The sequence below is a fragment of the Podarcis erhardii genome (assembly GCF_964252035.2).
Source record: "Podarcis erhardii genome assembly, chromosome: 9".
In the NCBI taxonomy this organism is placed as follows: domain Eukaryota; kingdom Metazoa; phylum Chordata; class Lepidosauria; order Squamata; family Lacertidae; genus Podarcis; species Podarcis erhardii.
In genome coordinates, this window is record NC_138512.1 from 79,005,281 (window position 1) to 79,018,875 (window position 13,595).

Below are 13,595 nucleotides of genomic sequence, written 5' to 3' on the forward strand. Positions count from 1 at the left end.
GCCTGCCTCTGGTTGAACCTAATCTAACTTCCTTAGGGCCCGGGACCACAAGGGTGTTGCTATTTATGGACCTTGAGGCTCTCCGTGGGGCATACCAGGAGAGGCGGTCCAGTAGGTACAAGGGTCCTAGGCCGTGAAGGGCTTTAAAGGTCAAAAGCAGCACCTTAAATCTGACCCTGTACTCCACTGCGAGCCAGTGCAGTTGGAAAAGGACTGGGTGAATAGGCTCCCATGGCAGAGACCCCGTGAGGAGCCTCGCTGCAGCATTCTGCCCCCGCTGGAGTTTCTGGGACAGCTTCAAGGGCAGCCCCGCGTAGAGCGAATTACAGTAGTCAAACCTGGAGGTGACCGTCGCATGGATCAGTATACAGACACAGCCCATTGAAACCAGAATCGGACTGCATTTTCCAGAAACTGGGATTCTGGAGCATTTACTCTCTCCATCTGCAGAGGCAGAGCAGAACCATCACAGCTCAGGTGTTCAAGAGGCTTGTTTGTGCTCTGAGACCTTTTCTGTTTTCTCGATAGGACATAAACAGGAGACCTTCCCTCTCCTATAGTGTCCACTTTCTGGCTCTGCCTCCCCTTTTATCCCCATCCGCCCGCCTGGCACCCTGCCGCTGTTTTGTGCTACAACTCCCAGCCGACATGGCTGTGCCCTGCTGGGGCTGACAGCTGGAGGGCGCCGACTTGGCAAAGGCTGCCTTAAATGTTCTTTGTGGCTGCTGGAGCCAGAGAGGAACTTGCTCTGGAATAGTCAAACGTAGGTTCACAGGTGCAACTGTCTCCTCCTTAACTGATGCTTTCCCCAGGCTGCAAAGGTAGGCTTGGACACAAGGTGGGGGGATATTTTTTGAGGGAAATCATCTCCAGTGCCAGAGGACTGCTGTGCTTAAGAAGCAGAATTTCAGCAGTAGAATAAATCATGTTGTAATAAAAGAAAATCTGCCCTTTTCCCCTTATGGGGTATCCAAGAGCCCATATAGAGTCCTTACGTAGGTTCCCTATTGGTAGGAGAAAATAACAGAGGCCAACAGAGAATATTGAGAAGCAAAGCAGTTCGTAAGCCTGATCTTTATTGAACTGTTGCAACAGGGTGCTCCCCTCACACGCAGGAAAGGAGGAGGACCCAGAACCAAGGTGTGCCCGCCCTTATATAGACATTTTAAATTGTCCGCTCTGGAGTCCAAGACCACCCCCAGGAACATCATACATACATTACAGAAGGGGTGTAGCTCAAGACCACCCCCCAGATGCATCATACCTGCATCACAGAAAGGGCGGTCTACAACAGAAATCTGAGTGTGTTGTTTACCTCCTGTCTGGCAGGTTACCTGTTAATGCTCACTTGATTGGATACCCTGGGGAGCCTGGCCAGTCTTTTGTAATGATAAATAGTTAGTTCCTGAGCCAGGTCACAGGCTCACCCTATTCATACACAGACATACCCTTAGGATTTTTTGAAGGAAAAGACAATGGGGAGGCTTTTCTATTTTCCTTGACCTTGCAGAGAAATCATTTGGTTAGTTTGGGAGTCAAAATGGTTTCAGGGCTGTTTTCCTGTGCTGCTTCAGACATGCGGTTTATATATGTACATGTTCGCTTGGTACATTTATGAACATTTATTATATTTATAAGAACTTAAATTTGTGACCGGGCAAAAATGCAATGGTCTCTTTTTAACTGTTCAAAATTCAGATTTATTTTTCTTCGTAAGTGCAGAAGTACATGCCCTGCGTATGTCCTTCATCTTGCTCCGGGGTGGGGCTGGGTCCGGCAGTTTAATGATTAGCCTCTTTGCTCCCTTTTAAGCACCTGCCAAAGTCCACCTGGCTCATTAGGGTTCTCATGACAGCTTTCATGCCTTGTTTCACCTGGCGTGAAATGAGCCTCTGCGTTGTGCTTCCTTCTGCGTTTCCCATTTCCTGAAATTCGCTGCTTTTGGCCTCGGAAGGGGAGGGGCCACCGCTGCCCCTGTTTTGCACATGACATCAGGGCTGGGCGATACCTGTTTTTCAACATCGTGATGCACCACCAGCTAACCACTGCGATAGGGCAATATATCACGATGTCTGGGCTGTGCAGGGAGGGAGGGAGCAGGAGGAAGGGATGTGTGGAGGATTCCCGCTTGCTCGGGCGAAGGCAGGCAAACACCTTCTCTGGCTCCCTCTGCCAAGGGCAGAGCTGCGTGAATCGATCTTAAAAGCACCACGGTTCTTCTAATGATTTTTTTCTTTCGGATTTGTACTAGATAATAATAATTATAATTTTTTTTTATACCCCACCCTTCCTGGTTCAAAAACCAGGCTCAGGGCGGCTAACAACAAATTTAAAACACTTAATTATAAAAGCAGCATAAAATATGGTATAAAAGCATGAATAATAATAAAAGTCAAAGTTCAGAAATCAATTTAGGGGAAATCCATCTAATAAGCATTAAATAATCCCCAGGCCTAGCTGGCTGAATTAGTCCTACTTGGGCCAGTGAAGAGGCCAGGGGAGAATTAGCTGTGGGGTCTCAGAGCGGGTAATCTTCATAAAAGGGGAGGGGGAAGGAAAGAAGGGGAATAAAAGATCAGGCTGAATTCAAATTAAAAGCCAGGTGGAATAGATGTGTCTTACAGGACCAACGGAAGGAGATTAAATCCTGCAGGGCCCTGGTCTCATGGGACAGTGCATTCCACCAGGTCGGAGCCATCACTGAGAAGGCCCTGGCCCTGGTGGAGGATAGTCTGACTTCCTTAGGGCCCGGAACCTCTAAACTATGGTTATTCATGGACCTTAAGGTCCTCTGTGGGACAGACCAGGAGAGGTGGTCCCATAAATATGAGGACCCTAAGCCACAAAAGGCTTTAAAGGTCAAGACCAGCACCTTGAACCTGACCCTGTACTCCACCAGGAGCCAGTGCAGCTGGAAAAGCACTGGGTGAATATGCTCCCATGGCAGGGATCCCGTGAGGAGCCTCGCTGCAGCATTCTGCACCCGCTGGAGTTTGTGGGACAGTTTCAAGGGCAGCACCAGGGTTGCAATCAGTGTGGATAAAAATCAGTGGGTTTTTTATTTTTTAAAAATTGGATTTTTAAGAATTTAAATTGGATTTTTAAAAATTTAAATCAGATTTTTAAAATAAAATGCTTCTGGAGGAAAAATCTTTCTAAAGATAGTTTTCTATTTAAATTACATTATAGTCCAAAGGCTATTCATCAGGAAATAAGGATTTGTTTTAAGTTTTTTCATGTGTGCTAAAACTCAGGGTTGTTTTTTTTTTAAAAAAAAAAGTTTAACCACATCAGTTAACAAACATGGATACTGTTATGGGTTAAGGGGGCTGCTTGTGTGTAAATGGTTGAGTTCTCAACTCATGCAATCAGTTTCTAAACTCTCCCAGTCCGCGGAGCCATGGGTGCATGGCTACCTCAATCGCTGGCAGAATCCGTCAGTGGGCGTTTCCGGAATTTGCGCCAACATAAGAGTTCTTTGACGGAAACTCTCCTTCGGGATTCTCGGCGTGACAGTTTCCTGTGCGGAGTAGGCGTCCCCAGCGGAGGTCCTGAGCCCTCCCCGCTGTTTTCACTGGAAGCATCTTGGAGCCATCCCTCCGATTGAGTTTCTGCAGGAACTCTCCCTCTCCCCCTGCTGGTTCCTTCCTCCGCATCCGAGGGTCTCTTAGCCTCTGTGAGCCCTTCCACCACCTAACTCTCCGATGGCAGTTCCCTGACAGATACATATGCTATAATGCTATTGTTTTAGATAAATAAATTGTTAAAATTGTTCTTAAGAAAATGATTATTTTTCTCCTTCCAATAAAGTACAGCAGAAAAGTTGTCCAAATATCAACAGTGAACTTATTAAACCTCACAATAATTATTTGTCTATGTATTTCTAATAGTATAACCAAATCAGTAATTTTTGATAAAACTGTAAAAACTACTCTGAAAATTTATTATTCCAAAAATGAAACCTTCATCTGGTTGTAAATGTTAAGATTATACCAGCAAGAATGAGTCTTTCTGTAAAATAATAATATTAATAATAAATTAAATCAAGTCTTACTGACTAGTGATTTAAACAGTGATTCAAATCCACCTTGGTTGCAATCTTAGCCAAAGATGCATTAAGCGGGGAAGATTCAGATCAGTATTGGTGCATAGCTTATATGAGGATCCATTTGGGGGATCCTTCTGAGTCAGAGATCAGAGCAGAAATCATAGATGACTTGCATGCAACTGAACTTGTTTTCTCCTGTCCCCGCAGGTGACAGACAGGATGGGGCTCCTGACACACCTCTACAGAACCTTTGAGAAGTCCAAGTTTGCAGGGTTTTGCCAGAAGCTGGCTGAAGGTAGCTGGGGAGGGAGGGGCGGTGAGATGGCTTGGGGTGTACCTTGCTTCTAAACTTCCCATCATCATCATTTTTTATTTGTATGCCGCCTTTCCCCAGTTAAAAAAACAATGCTCAAGGTGGCTTACAGCATAACATGATTTACATAAGTACAAAGGCCATAAACAATGAATAAACCACATTTTAAAAAGATACATAACCAAATGTGAAACAATAAATCCACATAAATCAAATCTAAAACCAAGAATACAGCATTAATATCACAGTTTAAAATGACATAGGTAAAAAATAACAGCAATTTAAACAAAACTAAAACCAAACGGAGCCCTCTCTGCCCAGAGACCTCGGTGGCGTTCAGTTGTTATTATTATTATTATTATTATTATTTGAGTCTATTTACCGCCCTATACCCGAAGGTCTCAGGGCGGTTCACAGAAAAGATCACAACATATATAGTCAACAACCTAGCCCTATTACTCAATAACAGGACAAAGGAACTCTGTACATGCCCAGTAGCACTGTATTGTTATTTCATGCTGTTGTTATTTAGACTAAGCCTGGGCCCTGGAAACTGTATCTTGCCAAGAACAGAAAGCCATGAATTGTGTGTTAGGTCGCTATCTGTGGGTCACTGGGCAGGGGACAGGAAACAGCCCGCACCACTTCCAGATGTTTAATTCACTGGTTTGTTAGCCTAGGACTTGCCGATCAGAAGGTCGGTGGTTCGAATCCCCGCGACGGGGTGAGCTCCCGTTGCTCGGTCCCTGCTGCTGCCAACCAAGCAGTTCAAAAGCGCGTCAACGTGCAAGTAGATAAATAGGTACCGCTCTGGCGGGAAGGTAAACGGCGTTTCCGTGCACTGCTCTGGTTTGCCAGAAGCGGCTTAGTCCTGCTGGCCACATGACCTGGAAGCTGTACACTGGCTCCCTCGGCCAATAAAGCGAGATGAGCGCCGCAACCCCAGAGTCAGCCACAACTGGACCAAATGGTCAGGGGTCCCTTTACCTTTAAGGTAGTCTCTGTGGGAGTATATTGTATTCAATTATGGGGTATCAGAGTTTTTAGGGGGTTAACCAGGTTGGGATAGCTGGGATAGCAGTCTTGTTGGTTTTGGAATGTCTGTTGTAGATTTTTCAATTTCGTTGTTCTGTATGGGACAATGACAATAAAGATTATCGTATTGTAAGGTGGTCACCGCAGCAGTTACATTCAAAGGCTCCAGTTATTGGTTCCGCAGGAAACAGGGAGAGCCATGGTCCCGTGGTCTGTTGTGCTGGCAGAACATAAGAAGACCCCTGTCAGATCAGACCCAGGGCCCTTCTAGTCTGGTGTCTTGTTCTCCCTGTGACCAAACGGATGCGTCTATTGGGAAACCCACAAGCAGGATCCTAGCCCCAGAGCAAGTCTCCCCGCCTGCTCTTTCCAGAAACTAGCATTCAGGAACATCGCTGCCTCCGACTGTGGCAGAGCTATCCTGACTTGCAGCCATCCCTGGCCCTTTCCTCGGTGCATTTGCTTCATCCTCTTTCAAAGCCTTCTAGGTCGGTCGCCACTTCTGCCTCCTGTGGCAGGGAGTTCCACAATTTAACTATGCGCTGTGAGAAGAAGTGTCAGGTGGATGATGGGAGCTGCAGTCCAAATTGGCCAGAGGGCAACAGGTGGCCTCATAGTTTTTGCACACTGCTGCAGAATTTATGCTTAGGGACCTCTTTTATGGGACTTCCTCTCCAGGTCTGCCCCGCAGAGGACCTTAAGGTCCATGAACAACCATAGTTTGGAGGTCCCGGGCCCTAAGGAAGTCAGACTATCCTCCACCAGGGCCAGGGCCTTCTCAGTGATGGCTCCGACCTGGTGGAATGCTCTGTCCCAGGAGACCAGGGCCTGGCAGGATTTAACTTCCTTCGGTCAGGTCTGTAAGACAGAGCTATTCCGCTTGGCCTTTAATTTGAATTGAGCCTGATCTTCTATTTCCCTTCTCTTCCCTCCCCCTCCCCTTTTATAGAGATTACCCGCTCTGAGACCCCACAGCTAATTCTCCCCTGGTCTCCTTGCTGGCCCAAGTACAACCAATTCAGCCAGCTAGCCCTGGGGAGTATCTAATGCTTATTTCCCCTAAATTGATTTTTGAATTTTATTGTTATTCATGTTTTTATATTGTATTTTATGCTGCTTTTACAATTAAGCGTTTTAAATTTGTTGTTAGCTGCCCTGAGCCTAGTTTTTGAACCGGGAAGGGTGGGGTATAAATTAAAAAAATATTATTTTTATTGTTATTTATTATTATGCGAAGGAAAAATTCTCATTGGTTTGAAAAGGAAATGGCATCCCGGATGTCAAAGACTCGTTTTTCAGCTTTCAGTCTGCCTGGGGCTTCTTACAGATCTTCCTGTAGGATCTTGAAGATGCCTGAAATAACACTTATTTGACCCAAATGGTTCATGCTTTCAAAGAGGGCGGGCCATTTTCAGGACCAACGCTATTTCTGTGACTGTGATTTGGCTCAGCTGTCTTTAATTCTCGATTTAAATGGTTGCAAACCTGCCCTGGGACCTGCTGGCGAAGGGTTCACAACTACAACAATTAACTGCCGCAATAAGTTTCCTTCTCTCCCAAATCATTTCCGTGCTTGAAACCAGCCAGTTACATTGATCAGCCCTTTCCCAAATTCCCAAGCCGTCTCTCGATTCATGAATTATCTACTTTCCCCATGTCTGTGGACAAGGGCTGTTCCTTTTGGTTTGAAAAAATCCTCTGGAAAACAAGTAATGTAAGCAAAGCTGCTGCTGCGTTTGGTGCTGCGACTTCTGCGGCATCGTTTTCAGATGCTGACCCTGGTTGCCCTTTGGCCAAAGGGGGCTGGCTGGGAGCCAGTTTGGGAGCTGCCGGTTAAATTTCCTGCTGCCCCAAAGGCATCGCGGGAACTTTTTAGTGGCGACCCTCCAAATTCCCCGCTTGGCCCACCAGGAGGGTTCAGAGCGAGCAACTGTGGGGCATGTTGAGGGGTTCACAGCTGCCCCAGGAAGCCCCCAGGGTGACGTCAGGCCTGCCCTGAGTCGGAAAGGACCCAGCGGTCATCTAGACCAGGGGTCGGTAAACCACGGCCTGCGGGGGTCAGAAAAACGGCCCCTGGCCCTTGCCGCCCACTCGGTCAGTCCCCGCGCAGAGCTAAACCGACCCGCCGGCAGAAGTTTGCAGACCCCTGATCTAGACCAGGGGTCAGCAAACTTTTTCAACAAGGGGCCAGTCCCCTGTCCCTCAGACCTTGTGGGGGGCTGGACTATATTTTTTGGGGGGGGAATGAAAAAATTCCTGTGCCCCACAAATAACCCAGAGATGCATTTTAAATAAAAGCACACATTCTACTCATATGAAAACACCAGGCACGTCTCACAAATAACCCAGAGGTGCATTTTAAATAAAAGGACACATTCTACTCATGTGAAAACAAGCTGATTCCCGGACTGTCCGCGGGCCGGATCGAGAAGGCGATTGGGCCGGATCCGGCCCCTGGGCCTTAGGTTGCCTACCCAAGATCTAGACCAACCCCTGCAGTGCAGCACCAGGGCTGCTTTCCTTAATCTTCCGTACTGATAAGGTTATTCTTTTAGTCGCTTTGTAAGCCACGTTTCTAAACTTTTTTTGTGAAACGAGTAAACAAGGGCAAAATCTTTCTCCATGCAGGAGCCAAGGCTGGGGACCCCCTTTGCTGCTACGTTTTCAACAAAGCTGGAGAAGTGCTGGCCCGGCACATCGTAGCTGTGCTGCCAAAAGTTGATCAGGTAAGCTGTGAAAGGAAGGGGCAGCAGGGGGAAGTCAGAGCAGAGGAGTCGGGGGGCTGGATCTCCCCAGGACATGGTCACCAAGAGGCCGGCGGGCCGGTCAAGAGAAGACTTTGGTCCGTGCAGTTAGAAGCCGCTCAGTGGGCTGCAATCCTGCAGCCCTGGTGTGCTCTGAAAAGCAGTTATAATATGAAATCTTCCATAATTATTATTATTTAATTATTATTAGTAGTAGTAATAGTACTCCATCCACATGACTGGATTGCCCCAGCCACTCTGAGCTACTTCTAACATAGTAACAGTGGGGCAACATTCTCCCCCACCCCCCCAAAAAAATACATTTGGAGGTAATGCCGCCCCAGCTAGGTTGGTAAAAATGACCACTGCCTGTTGGGTTGGGGTGCCACGCTTTTCTGGGTGGGGTCCAAGCAGGCTTCCTGCCTTGTGGCTTATTTCGAGATTCCAGTTCTGTCCTGACCAAGGGGATAGAATCATACAATTGTAGGGTTGGAAGGGACCCGAGGGTCATCTAGCCCAACCCCCCGCTATGCAGGAATCTCAGGATAACCGGCATGCACACCTAAAGGTGCCAGTGTGGTTATTTGTACAGATGCCTTTGTCTTACCTCGTCTGGAAACCTGAAACCGGAGAGGGAATTGTAGAATTGGAAGGGACCCCCGAAGGTCATCCAGTCCAACCCCCTGCCATGCAGAGTCAGGGGTGCTTCTCTCTGGGTTTCCAGAGGGCACCTGCCACACATTCCCAGAGGCATCTTACTCTGGCGTGCTGGGCAGCCGCTTTGCAGAAGGTTTGGAGCCTTACTGGGAAAGGCCCTGGGTGCAGGAAAGGGGTGTTGGTTTGCAAGCCCCCTCCACAGAGACTGGCCCCTCTCACTGTCCTCGGAGCTTGCATACCGGTAACCTCCTCTGGCTGACATCCAGACAGACCAGGGAGATTTTGATAGGCGACATTTTCCAAAGAGTGGGTAAAATGCAGAACCCCTCCCTCCTGCTTCCGCGGGGGAAAGAAAATAAGTCAGAAATCTATTTACATGATGTCTATTTCTGACATTACAGCACTAGAGAAAAACACGTCTTTTCAGTTCAGTTCTTCTAGCACGTCTGACAAACTTCCTGAACATGAGCACACAGAAGGTTTCAAGTTACACTCTTCACAAAGACTTATCCAGCCTGTGAAAGTCCTGGGAAATTCTTCTTTCCCACAGATAAGCGCATCATGTGATGTCAACAAACTGGCTGTCTGCAGCGGTGATGTTTCCATATACTGACATCCTCCCCCATATGAATCGTTAGCTGCGGACAAAGCTTGATCCAGAGAAGAAAACAAACAGTTATACATATAACAATCCCCTGTTGTTTCAGTTCCACCTTTGGAACTACCCGCCACTGGTTTCACCAATGTAACTCTCTGGTTGTCTGATTTCCAAGGAATGAGTGCTTCTACATTACCTTGGTTAGGGAATGTAGTGTTACGCTTAGCAACTCCCTGTTGTGTCTTTGTCTCTGACTTAGACACAGCTTCAACCTGTCTTGAGTTGTCAACAATAGTAACACATGCAACAGCTGAGTTAGCAAACTCTTTTGAATACCTCTTGGGTGGTACGCCCTTTGTTATTCTCTCAGACCTGCATATGAGGTGCTGATCCTCCTTGCTGACTGGTTCAGTCTCAGGACTATTTGGAGAACCAGTTCCAATAGTAAACAATGGTTCATCCTTAACCTGTGAAGATCTAGTCGTCGTGTGTGAACCTTTCTCAATGACTGTGTCAACAGAACTCTCTGAGCTTTCTGTGTCACTTTCAGTATCACTATAATCAGAATAATCAAATTCATCATCTGAATCATCAGCAGTGGGATATGTGTGAAAAATTACTCTCTCCTATCCAGGAGCACTCTCTAGAAATTTTGTGAGAATCACCTGACCAGATTCAGACAAAATTACTCTGTAGAGACCCTTTTCATAACCCACAAAAATGCCTCTGGCATTCTTTACCCCATCTGGAGTTTCAGTCCTGACCTGAGATCCAAAAACCTTAAAATGCGAGACAGAAGGTTTCCTGTGGAACAGCCTCTCAAAAGGAGAACATTTCATACCTTTTGAAACCTTTCTCACCCAAGTGTAACAAAAATATGATAAAGATTCAGCCCAAAACTCATGTGGCAAGTGTGAACTCTGCAATTGTGCCTTCATGCCATTTTGCAACTCCTTGTTCACTTTTACACAAACAGTTTTGTTCCATGCAGCCTCTGAGACAGCAACCTTGTGCTCTATCCCTTGCTTCTCAAGGAAATCCTGAAAATCCTGTGAAAGAAAAATTGGCTTCTCATCTGTGAAAAGAAAATCAATTTTAGCATCATGAACATTCTTAACCTTGTCACAAAACTCCTTAAACCTTTCTAAGGTTTCTCTGGGAGATCTCAATGTGTAAATCCATACATATTGAGAAAAATGATTAACAAATACAAGATAGTATTTTGCATTGCCTCTAGAAGGTGCTAAAGGACCAATCACATCAGCATACACTTGCTGAAAAACTTTGTTAATCTTTGTTGCCTTTCCTCTCGTGTCTTCTTTCGAGATATCTGCAAGAGAAATCATTTTAGATTCACATGCTGTGCACATTTTATAGTCCGATTCCTCAAATGTCAACAGATACAGTCCGTCTTTCTCTCTGGCAGAAAGATACAGCTCTCCATCTTTGTAGATTTTGCAACTTTCCTCATCATAGGATAACACCAGTTTCTTCTTAGCGATTTGAGATACACTCAACAGATTGTACTTTAAATCAGGAACAAAATAAACATTGTTTATAGTCAAGTTCAGGCTTTCTAGATACACAGTTCCGATCCCGGTTGCTTCCATTTCCTGACCATTGGCCAGTTTCACAGTGAAGCGTTGCTTCTCGAATGTAGAAAACAGTTCTCGGCGTGATGTCATGTGTTGCGTCGCTCCTGTGTCTACAATAAATGAGTTCTCCACGGATGATGTGGCTTTTAGTGACATCAAAGCCATATCTGGTTTTGCCTGGGACTGGGTACGACCTTTGCTTGAAGCCTGAGGCTTTACAGAGCTCCCTCTAGCTCCTTCCTCCTGACGTGGTGTCTCCTGACGAACAGCGTTCTGAGCGACAGCTTTCTCCTCTGTAGCAATAGTAGTGGGGATGCTTGATTTCCGAACTTCACTCCCCCTATCAGCAACAGCCATTGCAGCAGTGCTAGGACACCATCAGCAACAGCATCAGCAGCAACAGTCTCTCCACTTCCCTGTTGTGGCTCAAAGCTCCTCCCAGCTTTCAGTGAGCTCTCAAGAATTTGGCTAGCTTCATCTTGGCTCTCCCCCTTTGGCGCAACCAATTCTCGGTCCTTGCTTCCCACCCCAGCTTCACAAGCTTTGCGGAGTGACTCCCAAGCGACCCTTGGTTCTTGTGCACCCTTTAGGACTGGCTCAAGATAAGCGTCCACATTTTCCGCCAAAATTCTCAGTTTGAATTGCAGCATTCTTCCCCTGTGCTTGTACAGCAACAGGCTGTGGAGTTTTCATTAAGTCCCATAATTGCTGTCCCACCAGCAAAAATTCCATTGCAAATGACCATTCTAGCCAGTTTTGGCTACAGTGGTACCTCGCAAGACGAATGCCTCGTAAGACGAAAAACTCGCAAGACGAAAGAGTTTTTTGTTTTTTGAGTTGCTTCGCAAGACGAATTTCCCTATGGGCTTGTTTCGCAAGACGAAAACGTCTTGCAAGTTTGTTTCCTTTGTCTTGCAAGTTTGTTTCCTTTTTCTTAAAACCGTGCATTCAGGGGGTGCAGTTGCGACTTGACTTCGAGGAGCAACTCATAGCACGCGGTGTGGTAGCCTTTTTTGAGGTTTTTGAAGACTTTGGTGATTTTTGAAGCTTTTCCAAAATCCGTGCTTCGCAAGACGAAAAAATTGCAAGACGAAAAAACTCGCAGAACGAATTAATTTTGTCTTGCGAGGTACCACTGTATTCAGTTTCTTAGAGAACAGAGCCATCTTTAATCCCAAGCTGCAGCTTCAGCTACAAACTGGAAAATCCAAGAGTCTATTGGGCTGTTTACAAGCTGCTTGCACTTGGCAGTCAGCCCAGCTGCCTGGAATTTTCCCTTCCACAGAGCCTGTAAACAATAAGCCTTCGCTGCAATCCAACAGCTATCAGTTTGGAAAGTCCCTTTTCCAACAGTTTGTTTACAACAAGTGTTGCTGAAAAACACCCAGCCTTGCTTTCGTTTCTAAAGCTTCTTTTCTCTCTATGCTCTTTAAGCTAACCAGCTCATAAATTTAGCTCAAAAAGTACTCACAATCTTGTCGCTTAGCAACAGAACTTCATATCAGCTCTGGAATGCGAAGTATGTGGCTGCTCTCCGCTGTTTTATCCAAAACAGGAGCCTTTTTCTCAGGGAACCGAAGACTTTTCAATTCGCGTTCACCATCCAGCCATAAATCAGCATCGCATAGGTCCGTGGATCGCTGCTTATCGGCAAAAAAACTGTCTCCCACCTGGTGCTCAGCCGTCTTGTTGTTCCAACCATCAGGGTCTGCTACCACTTGTTGGTTTGCAAGCCCCTTCCACAGAGGCTGGCCCCTCTCACTGTCCTCGGAGCTTGCATACCGGTAACCTCCTCTGGCTGACATCCAGACAGAACAGGGAGATTTTGATAGGCGACATTTTCCCAAGCGTGGGTAAAATGCAGAACCCCTCCCTCCTGCTTCCGCAGGGGAAAGAAAATAAGTCAGAAATCTATTTACATGTTTATTTCTGACATTACAGCACTAGAGAAAAACACGTCCTTTCAGTTCAGTTCTTCCAGCAAGTCTGACAAACTTCCTGAGCATGCGCAGTCAGAAGGTTTCAAGTTACACTCTTCACAAAGACTTACCCAGCCTGTGAAAGTCCTGGGAAATTCTTCTTTCCCACAGATAAGCGCATCATGTGATGTCAACAAACTGGCTGTCTGCAGCGGTGATGTTTCCATATACTGACAAGGGGGTGGGGATAGGAAATAAATGTCAGAAATGAATCCTCAGAGGCTCTTTCGTGCCCTTCTTTCTCCTCCCTGCCAGAGCCTCTTCCTAGGAGACCTGGGGCTGCCCATCGTGTGCGTCGGATCGGTGTGGAACAGCTGGGAAATGATGAAAGGAGGTGAGCGGCTGTTGGGGATGAAGGCAGATGAGTCGTGCACCACTTTGGCGAGGCCGGGGATGTTTTGATGCAAAGAGTGTTGTGAAATTGCAGAGTTAGAAGGGACCTGAGGGTCATCTAGTCCAACCCCCTGCGATACGGGAATCACAGCTCCTGTGCTGCCTCTCATTTGCCTGCGTGGAGTGCCCATCTGGGTACCAAATTAGCACCTGGTAGGGTGGGTGGCACTGTGGTCTAAACCACTGAGCCTCTTGGGCTAGCCAATCAGAAGGTCGGCGGTTCGAATCCCTGC

The 13,595-nt window shown here is 46.6% G+C and overlaps 1 protein-coding gene across 1 annotated transcript in view; it reads left to right on the forward strand.

The window, feature by feature from the left end:
* The window catches only part of NAGK (N-acetylglucosamine kinase), a 31,613-nt gene that overhangs the window by 16,500 nt on the left and 1,518 nt on the right, over positions 1-13,595 (forward strand). The window contains exons 7-9 of the mRNA XM_081877136.1: positions 4,256-4,343; positions 8,025-8,122; positions 13,225-13,303. Of these exons, the coding sequence (XP_081733262.1) occupies positions 4,256-4,343; positions 8,025-8,122; positions 13,225-13,303 (265 nt within the window). The remainder of the gene's footprint in view (positions 1-4,255; positions 4,344-8,024; positions 8,123-13,224; positions 13,304-13,595) is intronic.